Genomic DNA, 24,335 nt, shown 5'->3' with positions numbered 1-24,335 from the left:
AAAACCAGAATAATTTTTAAATGGGAACATAATTGTAAAATTTTCACTTTCCTGTAAAGCAAATATGTTTTCGAGTTATTCTATTTTAAAAATTTTTTTTCAAAATATGCCAGTGCGTCGATGAAGCTCATTCAGAAAGTGTACCTGTACGCCCCCTGGTGGATTTCATTTTCCCCCAACTAATCACGCAACGTGAGGTCAAAGTTTAAATATGACGCAGGAACGTACACGGACACAAAGTATCTGGAAGACGTAGTAGAAGTAAGAAGTAATGCTTTCTAAATCAATCTTTTTATTTATTCTGCCACTAACACAGATATCTGAGCCCGCGAGCTCTCCGGTCACATCCCGTGACTTTACGAGTCTATAGCGCGCGCACAGACTGCAGGATAGTTGCCGGTGAGCTAGCATGTTAGCTAGCCAATAGCACGGAATGGATCTGCTGAGTATAGTTGTGGATGAAGTGGCTCTGGAAGGGCTGGACGGGATAACCATTCCGACTTTGTGGATACGACTGGAAGACAGGCAGCCCGGGTTTCCCCTCAAGCTCGACGACTGCACCAAGGAGTTCATCTGGAAGTCACTGGTCATCAACAGCGACCTGTTGTTTTACGAGCTCCCGGAGGAGAGAGACGATGTCGTGCTGACCGACAGGTGACGTTCTCATCCTCACAGATATCATAAGGAATCTCACAGTTTTAACACAGTTAAAACAAACGGCAGGCTTCCACACAACAAGTAAATCAATCCTCAGATTTGTCACGATGGTTCACAGACAGGCGGAACAATTATTTTCTGAGTGGGGCTGTTGTTTTCCTACACTTTAACACTCTTGCACTTTATGTACTCCATCTTAAACCCTGCAGTAAACCAGATTGTGATGCACTTAATAATCCTCTGTGTGCATCTGTGTTAGAAAATCTCCCACTGTAAATTTCTCAAACCTTTGTTGTCATCCTCCATTGATTTCTTTTGTTCGACCAAAAGAAAAAGATTAGTCATCTTAACCTCATCAGTGACTCCTGAGATTTTAGTGACCTGAAACATCAGCTGGATAGCACTGGTGGTAATGGACTGATCCTTTAAAAACAACATTTAGCTGTGCGCCCTTTACCTAAAAGCAAGTAGACCAGGAATGTTAAAGTCATTTTGCACCATTGATCGCATCCAATCCATGCTGATCTTAAGTGAGCCGAAGCAGTGAAATTCTTTTTTCTGTTGTTGTAAAGAAGTGTAATTACACATTTAATCCCTGAGATATCTTAATATAAGAACAAAAGTGCAATTTGAACAGTATAACTCAGTTTTCCTTCATTGTAAGAAATTAATTGCACAGGCTGTCCTGTAATTATAACAAAAGTTGATTCTGTTCATCTGGACGTAGCGTTTTCTGGGAGAAACGTTTCGTCACTCATCCAGTGACTTCTTCAGTCTCAGCTGACTGCAGGTTTCCCCAATCTTATAAACAGTACATTTGCATAATGACTGAAACCAGCCCACTGAAGGAACGATGGGCTGGGAGGTCAGTTCCTTAATCACAATTATGCAAATTCTCATGACCATTGATCAACAACCACTGACCAAAACCCATTGATCAAAACCCACTGATCAAAGACCACTGATCAATGGCCATGAGTACCATTCACAGAGAGTTGGGGAATGGCTGCAATCACAGCATTGTAAGATGGCGAAAGATGTATAACATGGAAAATTGTTGTTAATTGACAGAATGTCTTTTCTTTCTTTCTTTCTTTCTTTCTTTCTTTCTTTCTTTCTTTCTTGAACTGTGAACCTACTGTAGAAATAATACATTTCTGCATTAGTTTTAAAACAAGAACTTTCTGTTCTTCATTCATCTGTTTCTTATTTACCTCGGTGCTGTATGAATTTCCATGGTGAAGGTGATTATCAGTAGGAAAACCTGTAAAACTCAAAACATCCAAGGTTTATGCCTTCCCTGCTTTGAAGATGTCCAGTGGGCCAAATTTGAATCTTTTGTGGGCCTATTCTGGTCCTCGAGCCTTTTGTTTGACAACTCTGATGTAAACTCTTTTTGTGGACATCCTAACAAAAGTTTTGGACTTTCCTAATGCTCTTCTGGTTGAACAGAAGTGAATTCTTTTGTTTTTATTAGTGTAAATATTGATAGTTATTAATATTACACCCTAGTTTGTAGAGGTAGTAGTAGTTCTAAGAGCATTTTTCTTTCAGGGTCAAGTTTACCATTGAAATTTAATGCAATAAATGTGTTATTTTGCCATCTCCTTATGTTTGGAGTTGCTCTTGTTTCTTTCAGGTTTAAGGACATTGATGCAGAGACAGGCATCGAAGTGACTGACAGCTTTACGGACACTCCCAAAGACATCTACCCCATCGACGTTGTCCCAGAAAACAAGGATGGGATTCAGGGCTCGTGTGCCTTCTTCAAAACGAGGAAAGACGTCACAAAGCAAGTCCGCTCCAAGTCCCCGCTGACCCCATTGGTCAGCTTGAGCGAGGCTTTGGAAAGGTTTGTAGAGATGCGCTGATACTGACAAAACCCTACCTGGAATTAAATCTGATTAAATATGCTGCTTATTGAAGATTTCTCATACAATGTCACATGCACAGTGCTTCAGAGTTGCCTGCTATATTGGATGTGATTAATAATACCGGTTGCTAGTGGTTGGCGTTGTGTGACATCAGAGGTGCTGTTTCAAAAACCTCCTATTGATTGTTTTGGTTGCTATTAGATTTCCTAGTGACAAGTGGTTGCCATAGGGGCAACAACTGGTCTGCAGGCCTGCATGACTGGGACATTGGCAATGATTTTCCTGCAGCAACCACTCCCAACCTGTTGGAGAATACAAATTTTTCCAGATGACTGGTGGTTGCTAGATGGTTGCAGACAGGACCTAAGTGGCAGAAAAGTTAGCAACACATGGTTATGCCTACAAAACATCAATAAAATGCAATTTTTAAAATAGTGTTTATGAAAGCTGCTCGTGTTAACCATGAAACTATCTATGCAGGATGGTGAGATTTTTAGTGAGGGATGTTGGATGTTTCATACCCCCCCCCCCCCCCCCCGTGATGATTAACATGCTCTGTGGAATTAGCAGATGTATTTGTCCTTTATTGTGCTTTCAAAGTCTTTCAGTAACATATTCTCCTCTTCTCTCTCTCTTCCTTCTAAGATACGGGAGAAAGCTGGTTGTCGTGGCATCACAGTGTCTGCGATATCGTGCCCTGATTGGCAGTGAGAGCGATCCTGATGTAAAACTCGGCAGCGACTCTTACTGCGTGCTGGAGAGAGTGGGCCGAGCACGATGGCAAGGGGAGCTGCAGAGGGATCTACATGGAGGCTCTTTCAAGTAGGAGACACTTAAACCCACCTTTCGCACGGTTCCATCACTGTTCTGTGTTTCCTTTACAGACCGGCTTGCACTCAGGTGTCCTCCTTCTAACAGTCAGTGTTGTGTTTGAGCAGGGTGGATGCCCGAAAGTTTCACTACTTCAGAAAGTCTCTTGTCCGATACCAGTTGGTCACCATGCAGTCCTACGTCAGGCGAATGAAGACCGGACAGCAGCAGCACTCCATCCTTCTGCTGCTCAAACGCTTCCATGTAAACAGGTATGTTTGTGCTCTGTGTTTCACATTTTATCTCATCAAAAGCAGAAACGGGAATGGTTGGTTTAGCATCATCAGTGAAAAAGAAAAGCATGAAATAAAACATGGTCTGTCCTTGGACCCTCAGTTGAGAGTCTGTCTTATGCACGTCACCTCTGCAATAAAGATACCACCTAAATCTGTGCACGGTTTTTGCAGCTTTAAAATTTAGGTGCATCCATCTGTGTGTTGGCTTTATCACATCTGCTTCCTGTTTTTGTCTTTCAGGAGGACCAAGTATGATATACTGATGGAAGTCACGTCCAACTTTCTCCAGCAGTGTCCGAATCAGTTTTCCACAGTCATCATGCTCAGAGAACAGCTTGTTGTGAGTATCCCTCTAAGTTTCTGTCGCCCCTGTCTGTCTAGCTTTCTGCTTGTGGTAGAAAGTTGTCTGTTTTTCTCGTAGAACGTGGACGACAGGACTTACTTGCGTCTATTCAAGTACATGCGAGCGTCCAAGTTGATCGAGTTTTGCCGATTCCCTTTGGAGGAGTTGGACCCCAGCGCTGGACCCCGCACCAACAAAAATGGTAATGCAACACTGAAAAACCACATAAGCCTCACAGTGCATGAGTGCACCACAACATATGCTTGATTTGGATATTAATGACCTATCAGAAAGACAAGAAATCAGACACAAATTGCTTATGACTCAACTGCTTCTTGATATAATCAACGTCTTATTTGTCCTTCATGTGCAGTTTACAGAGTTGCTGCTTCTGTGTGTTTAGTTTCTCAAATATTTTGATGTATATGCACACGTTTTTGCCTGGCCTTCAGTGCCTGGCAAAAGTCGTCATTCCATGTTTAGTGGTGAGGTAAAAAACAACTCTGTCACTGCTTGACTTTCTAAAGTAAAGAGCCATGAAGAAGTGATTTTGGAGTATTCGAAATTAGTTTTTGTTGGTGCGTTACTAAAATTTAAACATAAAAGAGTACACTGCTTTACTTATTTCTCAGGCTCCAAAGTGACTGTTCGCTGTGTGAGGCTGTTAAAGCCATACATAAAGAAGGGTGTGGCTGAGGAAGATGACGATGACGATGAAGACGAGGATGATGATGGTGGAGCAGGAAGAGGGGGTTTGCTTACAGAGGGCCGGATCATGGAGAAGGACCTGTTAACACAGGCCTATCACATCAGTATGTTTGATCTTTTCCTTAAGTTAAGAAACAAAAGAAAAATGAAGTCTTGATGCTTTTACTGGTGAAAGCTAACACTTCCATAAACACAGCGATATTTTTCTGTCTGTGCTCCAAACCGTTGCATGAAGGTGCAGATGTTTGAGCGTGATCACAGCTGTACTGAGCCAACAGCAAAGGGCTTTTACCCCATTTAGCTCTTTTTAACTCGTTGATTTTACTACAACAGTTAAAATCTCATGCAATATTTAATATTGCCTTCCTTCTTTGCGAAGTTCTTTTTTTTAAATTTTTTAAATTTTTTTAAGGTTTCTGCGATAAAATAAGATTTAATTTTTACGGGGGATTGAAACCTCGGTTTCCATGGTGACATTCACCACATTGAACCATGCTTTCAGTGTCCAAAGCTGCAGAGGACTAATTCTCCTTCAGGCCTTTTTCCTTACATTATAAATTGTTACTACTTAATTTGTTATTAATAGTTTGATTTTGTGCTAAAGCGTAATCTTCTCGTGAAATGTACAATATCATTCTTATGTCATCTCTTTCCATGAAGACAGTGAGGTGTAAATAAGGCAACAAATATTGTTGTTTCTGAAGTTCATCACTAGTCCTCATAACTCAAGAAAGTGCAGCAGGACAGTTAATAACAGACTGCAGTTCTCTGCACTCTCTAATGAAGGCTGCATTTTACCTTCAAATCACTTTGTTTCTGTTCAGTCTCACAGGAAGTTGTTTGTCTTGCTCGTAATCAGCTGAACACTCGAGTGTTGTGTTAACTGTAGCCTTTTGTCTTTTTTCTCTTGTAATGCAGTACTATCCTCTGGCACTAAGGGCATCCCCCAGCGTGATATTGCATTCAGACTGAACGTCAGCAAATTGGAAGCTCGCATGCTCTGGCGAAGGCTAGAGAAAGATGGGTTGATCAAGGTGACGTCTGGGCACATGCTTTTATTCTTTCTTTCTTTTTGCCCTTCTCTTAAAAAAAGATCGAGGCTAAAAATAGAAAAAGCAGTACTGATGACCAGGATAGCTTATTTGGAGGTATACTCAATTGTCAGATGTGTTTCGGCTTCCCACCCACACGACCAGAGGTCAGCCGCCACAAACAACGTCCTTCCTAACGCTATTATTAATGGCACATGTGCTGACGATCAGATACCCACTTGAAAGTTTATTTGGTGTCAAATTGGAGGATTGCATATTTATTTAAATGGAATTTTTTTTTCCTTTTTATTGGTATTATTTTTTTATTTGTGGTGAGCTACAAACTGTAAATCCCCAAGTTTTCCCAAAATTCTGCACCTAATCTTGCCTCTGGTGCTCTCTGATTTGGCCTTTAGTGCCATCAGCAGTTTCTAATTGCCCTTATTATTATCTGCTTGATAGATTGATACAGTTTTTATTTATTTTTAAAAATGTATATATTTATGGTGCTAGAAATGTCCCTGCTTAACCTCTAATTCTTCTGCCGTTGTTTCTCTGACACGCGAAAGGTCGTCGGTTCACAAGTGAGAGGAAGCACAGGCATTAGGAACCCACCCTGGGCTGTAAAATCTGTGCCAAATTAAATATGCAGGTCCATGTTCTGAAGCAACTCCTTGGGAGCAGCCGAAATTATCGGTTACAACCTTTTTATATCAGCTCTTCTCGCCCTCATGAACGGCAAATGCCAAACCTGACATCACAACTGCCAGCCCAGGATCATTTCTGCTTGTCATCCAAAGAGTAGCAGCTGCTCTGAGCCCTTTTCGAATGATGCCCCACCCTGTCTCTGAGTCAGAGGACAGCCACCCACTGGAGAAAACTCTTTTCTGCCACTGGTATCCATGATCTCATTCTTGATTCAAACGAGGAACAAAAATTACAAACTGAATATCGCGTTGTTTTCAATAAAACTTGCAAGTACTGACTGCGATCATAAACTCATCAGGAAATTGTTTAATGAGGTCATAGATCTATAAGCCGGCACTTCAGCATTGTCTTGACTTTTCATACCAGGAAATGATATGCCGCAGCAATCTACCAAAGCAGTGGGTCGTTTAGTGTTGCTTAGTTTTGTTTTACATTGTAAATTTCTGTTTTTCACTTGTGTGTGTGTGTGTGTGTGTGCCTCGCTCTGTAGGGATTCATGGAAGATGAGGGTCGGCAGAGGACTACAAAATTCATCAGCCATAAGTTTGTAACCCTAAATGCATAAATTATACCTTTAAATTCTTATTTTCGCGCCACTTTGCACTAAATCCTGCCGTTAAAAATATCTTTTGCTCACATCTTTTGGCAGGTGTGTCGGCAGTAGCAATCAACTCCAGCTGTTTGCTAAAGAGCAGGAGCGGCAGATGCTGCTCTTTTCTTCCGCACCTCAAACGTCAAGTGCAGAACCGACCTCCCCTAAAACGCCGTCATCGTCAAAGGCGCCAGTGAAAGGAAGCTCCAGAACTCCTGAAGCCAAGAAGAATAAAAAAGAAGTTAAGGGAAGAAGCAAAGAGGCAGAGGAAGGGGGGCAGACATCTGAAGACGGGAAAGGAAATTCAAGAGAGGAAGGGCTGGATGGAAATGAAAGTAAAGTGAGGGAAAACTCAGGAGCCAGGAGAAAGACAACAGGGGAAAATGGCAGCATGACAGCAGAGCACACTCAGCCTGACGTTCCTGTCATGCAGAGTGCACCAGCTGAGTGTGAGCAGTCATTACACCTTTGCTGATTTCAGAATAGATACTAAATCTCTATAAGGTAAAATCCACATCATAACCTCTTAATGTTGATGAGTTGTTTTTTTTTTTTTTTTTTGGAACCTCTCAGGTGAAACTTCAGTGTGCAGCAAACCTGCGACTCACGGGACACCCGACTCGGTGTCTGGTGCTGTGACAGGTAATTCCCACATTTTAACCTGAAGAGCTCTGGCTGTAGATTAAAATAAAGTAAAAAATGTTTTTGTATATTTTCTAGTTGGAGAAAGATCAAACTAATACTTATTTACAAACGCGTGCATTTGAATTAAAACTTAAAACATCGAGTAAATATTCATTTCGATTTAGATTTGCTTTGCTGTCTGCGTATAGTTACTGGCAACCACTGGTCACACCTCCTTGCGATCACTTTGATTGTTAGCAGGTTTCTCCACTAGTTTCCGTGGAAGACGCTGACTTGTCTGCAAACACAAACTCAACAAGCATCTGTAATTGGAAATTATAGCAAACATGGTGATCTGCTAACAAGCAGACTGAAGACTGAAGCCTAAAGTGGATTTTACCAGGGTTTTTTGTTTGATTGATTTTGTTCCCCAAATCCAGGTAAAGCGGTCTGAGATTGTTCCAAATGAGCCACAGGGTGGCGATGAAATCAATAAAGAATAACAGTATAGATGAAAAAAGTTTGTAGACGTTAAAGCAGAAGCAGAATTTCACTATAAAGCTGAAAGAAGGTGACAGAAGGTGCAGTCAGGTGATCCAGTTTTAAGAAATTGTTTGGGCTCTTCTGTGCTCCTGCTATTATAATGCATTTATTTTCAATGTGCTTATGTATGCATAATTACAACATTCCTTATAGAGAAATGTAGTCACAGTTATGAAAGTGTAAAAATATGCATCTGATGGCGTAGTGTCAAAAGCAGGAGAAACACATTCTCTGAGTGCAGACGTGGATTAATGTTCAACACACATGGAGACAGCTGGGGTCACCAACTGTTAGTTCAGGACATTTTTCAAGTATTTTCTATTTACATGTGAGGTTGGGCTTTAAAACCAGCCTAAGGAATTTTTTTGTTGGGTGATTCAGAAAGTCCTGCTCAGGTGCGCTTTGGACAATTGGTGCAGAAACCTAGCTAACAAAGAAAAGTGCCACCAGTTTATTTATAGCCCTAAAAAACCAAACATCTGCCAAATTGTAATTTCTCCTTTTATGGCTTTTCTTTGTTTGTTACTGAAATAACTTTGATAGTTTTCTTTGGGATGATGATGATGTGCATTATGTGCCCGTGAAATTTCCTTTCTCTCCTACAAAGCTCCGGTTGAGGAAAAGGAAGAAACCAGTTCAACTGATGCCAGCTCTTTGCATCAAAGTGAGACACCAAATGCAGCTGATAATGCGGCACCCATCACAGTGGTCGTTAAAAGTATTCCCTCTCCAAAAAAAGCCAGCGTAACTCGGGAGAGGTCTCACGAGACGTACCGCCTGCTAAGGAGGAAGAACTTGATAGTTGAGGCTGTCTGCAACTTAAGAATCATAGAAGGTCTTTTCCAGTAAGTTTGTCTGAAATGGCAATAGTTCAAGTTCAAAGTGTTTTTGATGCACGGTAAGAGCGTGCTGTGCTTTCCACAGGCTGCAGAAGATGATCAATGATGATGAGAAACAGGACGGTGTCAGTTCAAAGTGCTGCAAGAAGACTATCGTACGTCTCGTCCACTGTCTCGCTAGAGAAGGCTTGCTTAAAATATACACGACCACTGTTGTACAGGATGGGATGACAAGGAAGGTACGTGAACACATCACATCTGCTCTGCCTTTCTATACAGGCAAGATGGGAGTTTTATGGAGTCATATATAAAGTCTCCTCTGTCTGCCTGATGTGTGTGTCTGTTGTTGCACCTGTAGGTTGAAATGATTGTTCATCCGTCCATTCAGCCCAACAATGACCGAGTCAAACAGGTTATTGAGCAGGTCCGATTCAGAATTTCCAGCTCTTCAGCAGTGTTACGGTGAGCACATAATCAAAGATAAGTCACATTTTTAAAAAAACAAAAACAACAGGATGTTTGAGCTGTCCTAATGTCTTACGTGACCCCTCCATTTTAAAAAAATATTTTACTAGGAAAATGGAAAGTAGTGGCAGTGCTTTATTAAAACAGGTGTCAGTGTGTTTCTGAACAATGATGAGATTGGATGATCACTGATCATTAGTCCAGCAATTTTGAAGAGATCCCCATCACCACAGGCTCAAATGCTGCCTCAAAAAATGTTAAATTTAGATCCATCACTCCATCAGACCTGTTGCCACTGATTCTCAGTCCAGTTCGTGTGTAATTTGGCATATCTTAGTCTTCCCGCCTTTTCCCTTTGACCTTTTCCCCCTTAAACGTCTACTTGGGGTAACCCTCATTTTTCTTTTGTCCTCCACTTGTCCATTTTTTAAAAATTATTTTAGGACATGCTGCACACCAAGCCGAGGTATTTTCAGCTAACACTCTACAAGGTGACTCTCAAAAACACCATTTAATGGCTGTGAAACTGAGGAAAGTGGTGTTTCCCATAGATACAACTAAAAAAGAAATTGTGTTTTTTGTCTAAATATAACTTAAATTAGCAAAGAACCAATTTTATCTGTTATGTGTAGACACAACACAGGTTCATCCCTTGAGTTTGATGCCTTGTTTATCCTTGAGTGTTAAGAGTAAATGAGCAAAAAGGCAGCCAATGTCTAAAGGAAAACTTTGAAAGATCCATTTTACCATATTCAGAAAGTCTGGAGAACAATGGAAGCAAAATGCAAAGAAATATCGTCTCACTTAAGACTTTTGCACAGTACTCAGTGCCTTTACTGTTACCTGGTGTTTGTTGACATGTGAAGAGATTTAAATGGACTTCTGATCTTGGTAATGATCACTCGGCCTGCCTGATTGCTGTGTTTATGTATTCAGATCTTTCTATACCAGAATGTGAACTTCTGTGTTGTCTTCTGTGTTTCACTGGCTTATGCCTGTTGTGCCCCCGGTATTCTTCTTCTGTCCCTCAGCCATGCTGAAGACAGAGCCAGAGAACAAGAGAAGGAGGCTGACAAAAAGAAAGCAATTATCGATGATGACCCGGACTTCAAGCCCACAAGAGGTTGTTTTTTGATTTTATACCACAACAAAAAGACAACTTTAATTTCCCACAGATTTCTATTCCCAAGAACAGAAATGAGCAAAAACGAATAGTTTCTCCCAGTGGGTCAATCATGTGATTCAAGCTCTATATCAAACTGGCAGAATAAACATTATTTTCATGATTTCCTTAATACTCTTCTAACAAGTGAATGATGGTCATCAGATGGTCAAAAATAAGAAGAGACTAAAAGCATTTTTAAATTCAGTAAATTGAGCAGGCGTGCTAAGATCATGCTGTTGTGTATACTAAATCAAATCTGTCTCCAGTAAATGTTTGACTCACTTTTTTATTATTATTATTATTTTTAAATAGTTCCAGGGTTGAGTAAGACTTATGGCTTCCAGCCTAAAATGCATCGTCTACGCATGATGCATACCTTCCTCTGGTACCTGATCTATGGGCATCCGCTCCGACACAACTGTAGCAGCTCTGATTCAACCAGTCAATCATCAAGCGGCGCAGACGGCTCCGATCCTGCTGCCAAACCCGCAGACAGCAAAGCACAACAGGATCTGAAAGAAGCAGAAAGCTCTACACCTGCAGACAGACCAACACCGTTGTCTGACAGTGTTGGCACCGGATGTGACGGCCGGAAAAGTGCAGACTCCAGCTTATCTAACATGGAAGTGGCATCTGGTGATGAAGGAGAGGAGCAAAAAGATAGTTACTCTCAGTCTGACATGAAAGGTGAGACAGCCTCATGTATACTTGCATTTCTAATGAAAATGTAATTTGGATTGCTTGTTTCTGTCTACAGGGGTGTGGAAGTTTTGCATTTTCCCAGCTAATGTTCTTGGTTCCCCTTTTTTATTTCCTGTGTGACACTGATAGTCTATCTCGATGAAGACTCCTGGAAGAGATTCATCCCTCCTGTCCGTGTTCACGAGGAGTACAGCAGCGGCTGGGCGATGGTGGGCGACCTGCTCCTCTGTTTGCCTCTTTCTGTTTTTGTGCAAATTATTCAAGTTACTTATAAGGTGAGTGTGAAGCTTTGTTTTTGGGGGAAAAAAGGCCATGCAGTTCATTGGCTAGTGTGGAGTGGAAAATATGTTTTCTCTGAAAAGATGAACGGGTCAACTTTGTGGCAGATATGTGCAGATTTTCTCAGTTTGAACTCATTTTGTAGCAGATGTAGTGCAATGTTTAGGTATTTGTGGATCAGTTACCTTAATACTGTGTAAATACTAAAAAATGTGCTCACATATTTTAAAAGCATCCGTCTTTCAGTTTTCTCTGAGTTTCAAGTGGCAAACATCAGCCCTGTTATTGTTTTTTGAGATGCACTATATGGACGGTAGTATAGTTCTTGTGCTGATGTTAATGCCAGAGGAGGGTTGGAGCTCTGCGCTTACTGAGTCTGCAGAGTGCTGGTGATGTTTACACACTGTGCATCTCAGCACTTGGCTAAACTCCAGTTTGGGACTTTATGTGGTCTGCTGCTTCATGGCTGAGATGCTGTGCTCCTAAATACACTTGTACCACTACAGTGCCATGCATAAATTCAGTGAGCTCTTTAGAACGACCCATTCTTTTGAGTTAACACTGCTAACTTGTGCCCACAGGTGGAAGGACTGGAGGAATATCTCAATGATCCTGTAAAGCAACATCATCTGGTGAGAGCGCTGCCTGCACGAATGAGAAGACGGCTGCTTTATAAACGGTGATTTTCATTCTGTCCTCTCGGTAACACGCCACATCTGGGACCTGAAAGTGAGCATTTATGGACTATTTTTTTTATTTTTTATTTTTTTATTTTAGGAAGTACATCTTTGTATTTCATGAAAACCTGCTAAAGTTGGTCTACATGGGTCTTCTGCAGTTTGGTCCAATTGAGAAGTTCATGGAGAAAGACCAGGTACACAAAACCTTAAAACAGTAAAGTACGTGTAAGCGTACGAGGACTATTAAAAGGAATACAAGCACATGTTTTTGATTTTTAAGGTTTTTTCTAAGGTTGTAAAAATTGCTTGATCTTCACAAAAATCTTACTTATCAATGACTGTAAATGTAGCTGCTCAGGAGCATTTTTATGCACTAATATGTCTTTATCCATTCAATCATCCAGGTGTTTGTGTATCTTAAACGTAATGCTACTATTGTTGACACCACCAACACCGAGCCTCACTACTGGCTGGTCACAGAGTGCCTTGAAAAACCGTTTGAAAGGCGCCCTTACGTCTTCAACACTGCTGATGACCTGGAAAAGTACTGGTTTGACCTGATGTGCGTCTGCCTCAACACACCACTGGGTACGTACATACATGACCATAAAACGCACGCACTGCTCTGGCAATTATTCAAATAATAATATGTCCCTGTTTGAAAATGTTCTTTTTAGGGGTAGTTCGTTGTAAGAGGAACACCACTGATGAGGAAACGACTCCTTCTTTTGTGCAAGAACGCCACGTTTTCGCAGGAATGGCGTACCTGCTAAAGTACGTGTGTAATGATTTCTCTCCCTCTGGCTGCAAGGGAGGAAAAAAACGATATGAAGGTTCCTGGCTGTCGCCGAGTGAAATCGGTTTTAAAGAGGGTGCTGCATCATAAATCGCATTGTGACTTATTAAAGTAAAAGTTGTGCCTTACCACAGCAGCCAACTTTGAAGGCAAAAGAAATGTAGTTTTACTTCACTACTTGGTGAGTAGTTTGCGAGTGTTTGCAGACAAGTTGGCAGCTTCCATGCAAACTATTGAGCTGCTAACAACCGTATACCACTTTACAACCAGCTTCACACTAGCGACTCCCGGCAGCCACTTGTCAGCCAGTCAGAGAGCACCCATTTTTCTGTGTGGCTGGGTTCTTATTCACTGTGCTTCTTTTCTTCCATTTCTCATTTTCAATTAAAGCTGACTAACTCGAGCAGTTACAGTACTACAGTAGCACAGAAACCTTTCATACACAGTGTTTTAAAGTCACGCTGATGAATGTGCATCTGTCAAACACACACAGGGGCAGTACTGAAGTGTGTGATGACGGATTGATACCAGGAGACGGTAAAGGAGCAGGAGGACTGGACTCTGAATTTTTTGGTCATCTTAAACGCAACTGGTTTTGGACCAATCAGCTGCTTTCTGTTAACATGGTACAAACACAGTATGCAATACAGACAGTCATGTGCATGTTGAATGCATGCTGGCATTTTTGACATATTGGGGTTTTTTTTGTTTTTAAGAGGCAATCTGGTTTAGAGGCACAGGACAACAAAACCAGACTAAAGAGCCTCCTGAGTAAAGATGCTCTCAGATTTGCGCTTAAAGCTGGTGAGTTTTTTTTTTCTTCTTTTGTCCACTTCATGTGATCAGCTATGTCACATCTGCTCCTGGAGCTTTTAACATTTATATTAACCACAAATCTCTACAACAGGAGGTACAGCGACACCGCGTTATGTCACATCCAAGCGGCCAGCGAGGGCAGAAAAAGTTCAGGTATGGGATTTTCTATCTAACTCTAACATATGCTCATCTTCCAGTTTGTTATGTCTATTAAATAAGTTCAAAGCTACTCAACAGCCCTGCATTAAATCCTGCCTGCAGAAAATGAACAATGTTCAGAGGTTTTCTTTTCCGACATACAATTTGAGGAAGCTGTTGAACAGTGGGGGTGTTTCTGGTCTTCAGCCACGTCTTAATAGTAATGGGATGTGCAGAAGAATAGAAACGCTGTTGCAGCAGTGCAACATTTGGTCTAATAATCTAGTACGTCACAACGCTAACAGAAACTAATAATTCTAACTTTGTGGAAGAAGCTTTTAAGCAGGTATGTTTAATTAAGCTCAAATTGAGAGTACAATCATAATGTGGGCCTTTATTATATAATAAACAACATAATTATTTACCTGCTCATTCTTTGTCCAGTATTGTAACTATCCAAAGGCAGTAATGGTGTTGTTTCTTTTTATTTAATTACTGGTCAGTGCTCAAAGACATCTATTTAGACTGTCTAGAGGTTATTGTTTGTATTCTTATTCACTGATAACCAGGTGGGAATAGAACCAGCATCCAGAAACCAGCGGGTGGTTGGAGGAAAGGGGCAGAAGAGGAAGAGAACCAAGAAAGATGTTGTCAAAGTTCCACGCAAGAAGAAAAAAGGTACAAAGTGTCCATCTTAACCTAAAAATGAATGCATGTGTCTGCTGGATGTGAGGAAAAACACGTGTTTTCATAATCAAAGAGCCCAAGAAACGCACTCCTGCACACGATGAGACGGACCACCAGGCTTTGAAACGGATGACCAGACAAAGAGTCAACTGGACTGTACAGGAAGACTCACTGGTGATGCTCTGCTGTGTGGCTGCAGACCTGCTCAACAGCAAGGTACGCACAGAAATTCAATCATCTTTTTAAATTTTACAGCTTCTCGCACGTACTTCCTCCAAAACGTGCTGCACGTTACGTCATGTGTTGCAGTTAAAAAGGCAGTTTGTACCTCACTGCGTGGTGAGAGACCTGCTCCACGCAGAGTTTGAGATATCATCGGATAAAACGTCAGTTGCCGTTGGACGTCGCTCAAGATACATCCTGAAAAATCCTCAGACACTTCTGAACTACAGGTGAGTGCAGATAGCAAAGAAACACATACTTTTAAATCCAGTCATTCGTGAAACTCGTGGAATTTTGCTGCAGGATCTGCCTGGCTGAAGTGTACCAGGACAAGTCGCTGATGAGTCTTTTGGAGAAGGAGAAACCTGCTGATCCCGAAAAACCAGAGGTATGTGTTTGCCGTTCTTTTTATTTCCATTTTCTGTATTTTTATTTATTTAAGTGAATTGAAAGTGTAATATTTCTGTCTGTGCTTTTTTAGGATTGTGCCAAAGTGTTCTCAGAGTATATCCGGCTGCTCAGACAGAAGTTCAGCACAATTGTCAATGCTCATGATTTGATCATCCCTGACACCAAACAGCAGCTCTTCTCGAGGTAAAAAGCTGGAAGATTGATGTGCTGACATACAATATGTAGCTAAGTGTAAAGCTAACAAGTGTTTGTTTTTTTTTTTTAAACAGGTTTAAGGTTTCTGCAATAGACAGCGGGAAAAAGCTCCCATACAAAGACACTTTGAACAGGTAAGGTTATCTAAGATTTTTACATTAGAATATGAATGTTTATGGCAGTAAGTGATTGTTTGTTTGTGTGTCTCCACTGCAGCACAGATGACATTCATTCTGTAGTGTTACATAACTTGATCCAGAGCACTCTGGCCATGACCAACAATCAAATGAAAACCTCCAGATCCTTTCAGGTACAGCCAACCTTCAGTTTTAGTCCTTTTTTTCCATAAAATCTCCCTTTAACCTCCTAGGACCTGGCGTCCACATATGTGGACATCACATTTTGGGTTATTTAGACCAAAATACTCAATTTTACTCTACAAGGGCCTGATATCCACTTAGAAGGACATTATACTGCCACTGTTCTATCGAAATTTTAAACGAAAATCCTCATATGTGGCTCTCATTTTTCTTAGAAACAAAAAAAAGGTAAAAAAAAAATCTGGTAATTCTTTGTTTTTTACATTCATCAAGTGCCAATCAGCCCAAATATCAAAGAGAAATTAAAAATGCATACTTTGGAAGAGTTCGGGTCTTAGGAGGTTAACTAAGTTTATCTGTAAAGAATGTTTTTTTTTATTCATGTCTTCAAACAAAAAAATCATTAAAAAGTGTAATCAAGCTTTATATAGGATTAAATTCCCTTAATAAGTAGATCTGTGTCATGTTTTAAGGCTCAGTCCTTTGATTATTTGTCTCACTTCTGTCGTAGATCTTCCACTTGTACAGTCAGTATGACCAGGAGCTTCTGTGCAAAGTCTTCATACAGTGCAGGAAGAGGGGTCTGGTCAACCGCCGGCGTATCAGCCAGCAGTTTGGGCCGAAGAAGAACCGAGCGCTGCCCATCCTGCCCATGTCCTACCAGCTGTCCCAGTCCTACTTCAGGTACGCGACCAATTGAGAAATGATACGCTCGCACGCATCACTGAAACAACACTTGATCCTGGTAGCTGGTCGGGAGTGAACGTCCTGCACTACAGAGAACGGAGTGGGAATGTTTTACTAACTGTTTCATTACCATGGTAACCCACGGCTCCTCCTCTGTCTTCCACATGTTATTTGCTCCACTGTTTGCTCATCAAAAGTGGCGAGGTATTCAAAACAAAGAAGAAAAAAAACCTACATTATAACTAATGGACACTTTCCAAATGTACTGTATGTCTGAATGAATGAGTTGATTAATTAGCTGGAATAGAGCTGTAGCCACTTTCACCTAAGTAGCACTCATAAGTAGGACTTATAGGTGATTTTTGTAACTGCTAGAACTCGTCTAGAAACCTGGACGTCTTTGGTTTTTTTAAATTTGTCACACAAAAGCTGCTTTCATGACAAATAGTTATGTGCACTATGTTATGGTAAGTACCCTTTAGGAAGGGGTGCCCCTGGGATCAGCGTAGCTTCCAGCCCTTTGTTTCTGTTTGCATTTGACTGCTTACAGGAAATCCAGAGTGATTCATTACCCAGTTGTGTCCGGTGTCAGGCCCTTTTTATTATATGGTGGATTCCTAGAAACAAGTGAAGATGGTAAAGCTTCAAGATATTCACCTAAAGCTAGCAAGCGTGGTTGATAAGCTGCATCCATAAACTGTACAGGTGGATACAGAATAATAAAAATAAAATAAAAATCCAGTAGTCCAGTATGTGAATTCTTCCTGCACTACTTACTGCCCCCTGAAGTTTTTCACCACCCCTCTCCCTCTCCTTCCTTATAGGTGTTTTTCATGGCGTTTTCCTCATTCCCTGTGCACCGATTCCTTCCGCTTCTTAAGGAGTCTAATTGACAATGGCACGCATGATGACAGGCCCATCATCACACTCTACAACGAAACTGAGTACAGGTCACAGAATGGAGAGGAAGTGCTGGAGACAAAAACAGGCTCCAAAAGTAAAGAACATGGAGGAAAAGAAGCTGACAGACCAGCGAGTGAGCCGGAAAGGGCAAAAGATGTCACCACAAAGGAAGGAGATGACAACCAAGGTGAAATTAAAGGAGACGAGAGTATAAAGGACGCTGACACGAACAACGAGAAAACTGATGTTTCGAGCAAGCCGGACGAGCAGAAAAAGCCTGACGACAGCTCCACATCTGGATCTGGTGAAGAGGCTCCAGGAGTGTCGGCCACGTCAAACACGGTACCTCCAGCTTCAGACGAGCCTCCAGATGTGTCGGACATGCTCAAGTTCTCTCTCCAGTCCCCGGGTGGAGCCTGCCTAGTCTCGCTCAGCCTGATGTCTCTAGGACTGCTGAATGTGTACGCCTCCATACCTAAACAGATGGTGGTGGTGGACAGCAACCTGGTGGACAAGGATGTAGTGAAGAGGTGAGGCATAAGGATTCAGCACCGTAATGACTTTTATACAGTTTCAAAGCATCTCAGGCAAAGATATGTACATCATCTTTCACACATGAAATGTTGCTTGAAGTGTTAATAAACAACAGCAGGTTGAAAGTGTAGTAGTGACAACACATTGAAGTAAAAGCAAAATCAGAAAGTAGTTTTTATTATTAAATTGTACAGATATATCCCGTTTTTAGCTAGAAGGAACTGTACAGTGGGCTCTCATGAAGCTTACAAACAGAAAACATAAAAAAATTATTTGTAGCCCGATTTACAAAAGTCACAATCTTTTCTTTTCAGTATGGCAGAACTAGTAGAAGAAGAAGAGGAGGATGACGATGATGGTGACGATTACGATGGGAAAAAAAGGCAACAAGTGAAGGCACAAAAAGCTTCGCACACCAAGTACTTAATGATGCGAGGATATTGCACCCCGGGCATCGGTAAAGCTTTAGAAACCTTTTACTGTGTAATAATACCTGGTGGATGATTGAACGGAAAGTTTGTTGGATTGATTGAACAATTTGTCAGCAAACTTCCAAAACAGTTTTGTAGCAAGTGGCAAGCAGTTTATGTCAGTGCATTTTGTTCTAAAACAGTTTACACACTCTTCAGTGAAGTTCCTGCCATATTTGGAGAAACTGTTTTATTTATATAGCACCAAATCAGAGCAACAGTCGCTGTGCTTTATTGTAAAGACCCGACAGTAATAGAAATAGAAAGCTTAATATTCAAATGACCATTTATGAGCAAGCACTTAGCGACAGTGGGAGGGAAAAACTTCCTTATACAGGAAGAAGCCTCCAGCACAACAGCTGTCTGTTGGAGGGACAGCTGTCTGCTGTGACTGGTTGGGGGTGAGGGAACAAAGACATGACAAAAAGACACACATCAGAGATTAATAATAACAAATGATTAAATACAGAGTGGTGTCTAAACACATAGTGAGTGAAGAAGACAGTATAACTAAAGGAGGGTTCAGGGTCACATGATCTATGCCTAACTGTAAGTCTTAAGAGAGGTGAGGTAGGTAGGTGGCTTATAATTTATGCACAAAGGTGGAAAAGTTTTGTGATCGTTGAGCCGTTTCATTGTTTTGTAAACAATTATAACTCGATCAAGAATCTTCTTAGAAAATCTTCGGAGAAACAACCTCCAGCCAAAGCTGGTCCCGTCTGTCTTTCACACACTCATGGACAGCAGTCGCTAGCATTGTGTTTATTAGCAGCAGTCCTGCAGTAGCATCAGTTGATTGCTAGTAATATAATTTGTAGGTGTTTTCTGTGTTAAGAAGATTAAAGGATGTTGCATTTCTATTTATGTTTGTTCTTCTCTTTTTCTAGTAAAAGTGCGCAACCTAAACACCAATGATAGCATTGTGATGGAGTCGTGTATTATGAGGTTGCAGCTGCGCAACACGCCCGCTCACAGCCTGTTCAGTGAAGAGAGTAAGAGCCACCGCATTTTAGACTTTTATTTTTGAACACCAGACTCCGTTTGTATAAAATCCTTTATTTTCTGTTTCCTTCATTTTTAGACTTTGCACCTCTGGACTTGACAAAATGTGGTCCATCCCTTCTGCCCTCCAACCTCACCTCCTTCGTCCGTTCAGCCTCCTTTTCTCCACCCAGTGTGGAGGAGTGTTACAGGCGCTTTGTAAATCAAAAGGGATACACCCCGCGGGACATTGAAGCGTGCACTCAGATCATGAGGAGCTTAGATGAAGCTGGTGAAAGAGGTTGGGATGCTTATGACTTTCTCGAGGCTCACGCGAACCTGCTGGAGCGGCAGTCTGGACGCAGCAGGAAGCTGCAGCAGTACATGGAGGTAAAAATCAAAATCTAAACGCAACATCCTTATGTGAAGGGTGAAGAAAACAGATTTGGTGTCTAAGTTATGTTACGATGTGTTTTCTGCATCGTTTTAATTTATTTCCTGCTACAGGATCTTCGTCATCGTTCTTATGACTCTTTAAGGATTTCTCCCTTTGTTTGCGTGTCTGCACTGCAGGAACTGAAAAATGACAAGTCCTCAGGATGTTTTAAAATTCTAGGCATTACTGCTTTCATTGTGCTTCAATGGGAAATCTACACTGTAGCGATGTCATAAATGCAAACCCCATGGAACTACATGTCGTTCAGCACCATCAGTTCATTCTGTGCACTACTTTTTCACCAGTTTTTGAATTTATTAGTGAGAGAATAACAATCATTCTCTCAGTATAAGGAATAGTAGTCATAGTATAATATAAAGATTCCCAAATGCCAGCAAATTCCTCGAGTTGAAACTATCTGAATAGAAGCAAATATGTTTTTCCTGAAAAAAAAAAATGACCGGAACAAAAAGTGGAGACCCAGGAGGGGAAAAAGTTTTTTTTTCCCCCTTCTATAAACTGGCACCGGGACACGGTTATTACACATAATGCACCAGCATAAATGTGGGCAATAACATCAGACACTAGGTAGGTAGGGAATAGGTTATGTTGTATGTCTCTACTAGGATTCCCCACAGGAGCCTAAGCCAGGCTTTACATCACGCACCTCTTTCCAATGATGAAAGCCACAGCAGCTCATTCAGTTTCTTTAGTCTGTTCTAATTTTCTTGATATGTAGTTGAAATGTTATACAACACTGAAGCTGCAATAATTACAGAGGAATCACCTTGTAAAAAGTATTAAAAATGGCAGTGACTCATAGCAACATGTTTGTGTTCTAGGAGTTGGAAGAAGAAGGCCAAGTGGTAAAAGTTGGGAGTCTCAGTGTCCGCTGGGTGCTCATGAAGCTCGCTGGACCATGGCTTCTTACTGTCAGCTCCAAGCACTGGTCTCAGTCATCCACTGCGTCACACCCATTTTTGGAGAAGAAGCAAACCATCCCCTTTATACGGAAGCGGTGCAGCCGCGAATTCCAAGTGGAGAAGGAAGAACCACCGGCGAAAAGATTGGCTGTGGATAGAGAGGACGTCGCTGACAAAGAGGATGTGGACGGAGTGCCGAGTAACCAAGAAACAAATGAGGAGAAACAGCTGGAACAACTGGAACGGCCGATGGAGAGGGCAGATGAATCGAGGGGAGACCAGTTGTTGTTATTGGAGGAGGAGGGAGGAAAGCAGATACAGGAGGAGGAAAAACAGGCTGCAGAAAGGAAGAAGACGACGGACGCAGAGAGAAGACAAGATAACAGGAAAGAGCAGAGGTTGAGAAGAGGAAGGAAAGAGGATGAGAACAACGATGAGGCGTGCTCTTCCTCCACAGGCCCCGATACTGATGCGTGAGTACCAAATTTAATCATACCAAGGTTTTCGTTTTTCCCTTCATCAATATTCCAAGTTTCATCTCTCTCCTTTTTGCATCCAGTGAAACCAGCTTCATCAGCCGGCCCTGGCGCTTGGTTGATGGTAAGGTGAACCGGCAGGTGTGTAAGGGCATGCTGGAAGCTGTTCTCTACCACATCATGTCTCAGCCCGGCCTGACACACCAGGCGCTGGTAGAGCATTACAAAGATTTGCTGCAGCCAGTGGCAGTTCAGGATCTTGTGCAGGTATTCCAGTCTAGTAGTTGTTACTTCATCTATTAGTTTTTTATTTTTTCGTTTAAGTGTATCAACATTTCATACACACAAACACTAGAAATCTAAATCTAAAGGATCTAAAGATAAAATAGACTTTCCATTATTTGAGCACTTGGGTCATACACGTCCAATATTCAGTCTCCCTTCTGACCTCTATCAGCTCCTTTAGCAGGTAAATGCTTTCTATAGTGACAGTTTGTTGCTGGGCTGAGCAAGTGCACTGATGAGAGTAGTGAAAATGAACCAGTCAGCCTTATAGCGGCACTAAATCCATGCTTAAATGTTAAAAATATGCCTGTATCTTTGAATAGCAGACGCAACACGATTGCTGTGTAAAACGTGATTTTAAAAATAGGAAGCAATGATTTGCAAATCTCATAAACCCAGATTTTATTCACACAATAAAAGGTATCAAATGTTTAAAGTTGTGAAATAGATCAAGTCTCAGAAAAGTTGTTTGCTGCCGTTTAGCGTCTGAGGAGACCGACTGCTGGACTTTTGGGAGAGGATGTTTTCCCATTCTTGTCCGATGGAGGATTCTAGCCGCTCAGCAGTCCTGGCTTTTTTTATTGCATTTTTGGTTCCATGCTCTAAATGTTTTCAGTTGTTGAGAAGGCTGGGTTGTAGGCAGGACAGTTCAGCACTTGGACTCTTCTGCTATGAAGCCATACTGGTCTGCAGTGTAGTGTCTTACTGAAATATGCAAGATCTTCCCTGAAAAAGACGTGATGCTGAACATTCTCAATTGTTCCACAATTTGTAGACACCGTTATTTTTGCAGATTGTGAACCTCTTCCTGTCCTTACTTCTGAGAAACTCTGAGCGTCTCTAAGATGCTCTTCTTTTATCCAGTCATGTTACTGACTTGTTGCCCATTAACCTAATTGGCTGGAAGTAGTTTATGAGATTTGTAAATTGCAGCATCCCAACTTTTGGGGGGCAGTATACACAACATGAAAAATGACAACTATAAAAGTTACCACAAGTTTGATGAGGGCAAAGGAAGAAATTCTTAAAACGTGGTACATCCCAGGATAACTAGTTTTTACACATTAGCACTCTTTAGCTTGTCACAGTTTTAGCATTGCTATAAAAGAGCTGTCTTTCCTTATTTTTTGTCCTATAGATAATGTGCCCATATTAAACATGTTCAAAGTTTGAGATGACAAGTTCCGCAACTTTGTTAAGAATACCCGTGAGCCAAAATGCATCAAAGACAAAAATTGACCCTTTTTATGGTTGTGTTTTTACTCTTTTTGTCTCTTCCACAGGCACTTATCGAACTGGGCTGTGTGACGAAGAAAACTCTGGCTAAAAGTCCTAAACCCTCACTGTTCACTCGTCCTGCACAGCAAAGAAAAAGCGAGAGAGAACCAGACATAGTGATGTATGAGCCCACCATCAGCTGCTGCCTGCGACTCTGTCGAGTGTTGCCCAACGAGCGAACCTGGAACTGTTGTATACCCTGAAAAGTGTTTGCTAAACTTCTTTTAGATCTCCAAGGACTGAGAAAATATTGACACAATGATCAAGCCTTTGAGAGCTAAGTGAGGATATTTTAAAAATTTGATCAGGTTGTTTGTATTTCTTTTGGGAAAGTTTTTTTTTGTGTTCAGCTTTTGTGTACTCTAACTTATAATTCTTAATAAAAACCCATAAGTCTTAAAACTTGTATTTATTAGTTAATCACGTTTTTGTCATTTTCTCTGAAACATGCAAAAGCTGTGTTTACACTTATGTATACAGTATGCAGGTCTTAAAGGTTAAAATCAGCTTTGTAAAGTCTTGAGAGAAACGCACTCGGTGTACTCTATTTTTTACTTTATTTAGTAATAAATTTAGATTCTTTACATTACAAGTTTTTTCTACATGATAAAGGTGTGAAATCACAGAAAATGTTTGCGCTCACTGCCCACGCTGTCCCATATTTCCCATATTTTTTTATAGTACAATGGAAAACAAGAGATTTTCTGTCATTTAATTGTTTATCAATTACTTAGATTCTTTGGTGTTGCGTGAATGACTCTGGGGGAAGTCTTTCATGCAAAAAATGGTATGTCTGATATCTGTTTGCTGAGGAGTCATCTTTTTGTCAGGTTTTCATGGCTCCTGTTGTTGGACCCATTCGTTCACTCATGTTCTCTCTATAGCCTGATTGGGTACCTTCAAAGTGTATCAAGAGATTGGTGTAGTGGAGCGAGGTTGTTTCTAGCTGCAGAAGACTAGTAATGCGAGTAGTGTTTACAGAACGGGCAGATATCTGGAAAAGGGCGAAAACACCAGCACACTCTAATGAAAAACACTTTAATAACTGTTTTATCACAGGATAAGAAGGTGGAGATGTTTTAGCAATAAGCTGTCATTAGGATATTTTAAGACAATCACAATATATAAAAGCCAGGTGAGAGTGCAATATGAAAACCAGAGCTCTAAGTACTTAATGAAAAGCATCTGTATCTTTGATTGGCAGTGGAAGCTCGCCTAACCTTTATTACATTTATTGTCATTTGGCATCAACAGGACATTTTGCACAGAACTTGCTCTATATTTTCTCTTTTTGAGACTTGTTTGTAAACCCTAGAGATGCTAGTGTGAGAAAATGTGAAATGCTCAGACCAGCCTGTCTGTGACCAGTGCTATAATTTTATTTGTTCAGGTGGTTTTGTAATTACTGGCGTACACTGTGCTTTCACTTCCTAGATGGTTGTAAAGGTGCTGAAAGTCGGA

At 41.1% G+C, this 24,335-nt stretch overlaps 1 protein-coding gene across 1 annotated transcript; it reads left to right on the top strand.

The window, feature by feature from the left end:
* The first annotated feature begins 205 nt into the window (after positions 1-205).
* gtf3c1 (general transcription factor IIIC subunit 1) lies at positions 206-23,276 on the top strand. Its single transcript, XM_085409364.1, has 39 exons — positions 206-654; positions 2,297-2,509; positions 3,177-3,353; positions 3,470-3,613; positions 3,878-3,977; positions 4,059-4,182; positions 4,613-4,792; positions 5,607-5,722; positions 6,918-6,970; positions 7,077-7,468; positions 7,593-7,661; positions 8,794-9,031; positions 9,111-9,264; positions 9,384-9,487; positions 10,522-10,613; positions 10,968-11,342; positions 11,487-11,632; positions 12,218-12,315; positions 12,414-12,510; positions 12,721-12,904; positions 12,994-13,090; positions 13,606-13,738; positions 13,829-13,916; positions 14,020-14,081; positions 14,636-14,744; positions 14,827-14,969; positions 15,063-15,205; positions 15,279-15,363; positions 15,457-15,569; positions 15,656-15,715; positions 15,798-15,891; positions 16,413-16,585; positions 17,413-18,021; positions 18,340-18,482; positions 19,383-19,487; positions 19,577-19,866; positions 20,755-21,308; positions 21,395-21,578; positions 22,880-23,276. Exons 1-39 carry the CDS (start codon positions 434-436, stop codon positions 23,075-23,077), a joined length of 6,660 nt encoding a protein of 2,219 aa, XP_085265490.1. The 5' UTR covers positions 206-433; the 3' UTR covers positions 23,078-23,276.
* Positions 23,277-24,335: the final 1,059 nt, after the last annotated feature.

The sequence above is a fragment of the Rhamphochromis longiceps genome, linkage group LG6 (genome assembly GCF_057381845.1).
Source record: "Rhamphochromis longiceps isolate RC_006_pf linkage group LG6, R_longiceps_female_GT1.1, whole genome shotgun sequence".
In the NCBI taxonomy this organism is placed as follows: Eukaryota; Metazoa; Chordata; class Actinopteri; order Cichliformes; family Cichlidae; genus Rhamphochromis; species Rhamphochromis longiceps.
Note: the sequence above shows the minus strand (reverse complement) of the source record. Positions and strands in the feature narration are given on the sequence as shown.

Excerpts from the sequence above, each read along its gene's own strand:
- gtf3c1 (XM_085409364.1), top strand. The coding sequence starts at position 434 with ATGGATCTGCTGAGTATAGTTGTGGATGAAGTGGCTCTGGAAGGGCTG. Across the intron at positions 7,469-7,592 it reads GCAGAGTGCACCAGCTGAGT|GTGAAACTTCAGTGTGCAGC; the intron begins GTGAGCAGTCAT and ends GGAACCTCTCAG. Across the intron at positions 9,032-9,110 it reads ATCATAGAAGGTCTTTTCCA|GCTGCAGAAGATGATCAATG; the intron begins GTAAGTTTGTCT and ends TGCTTTCCACAG.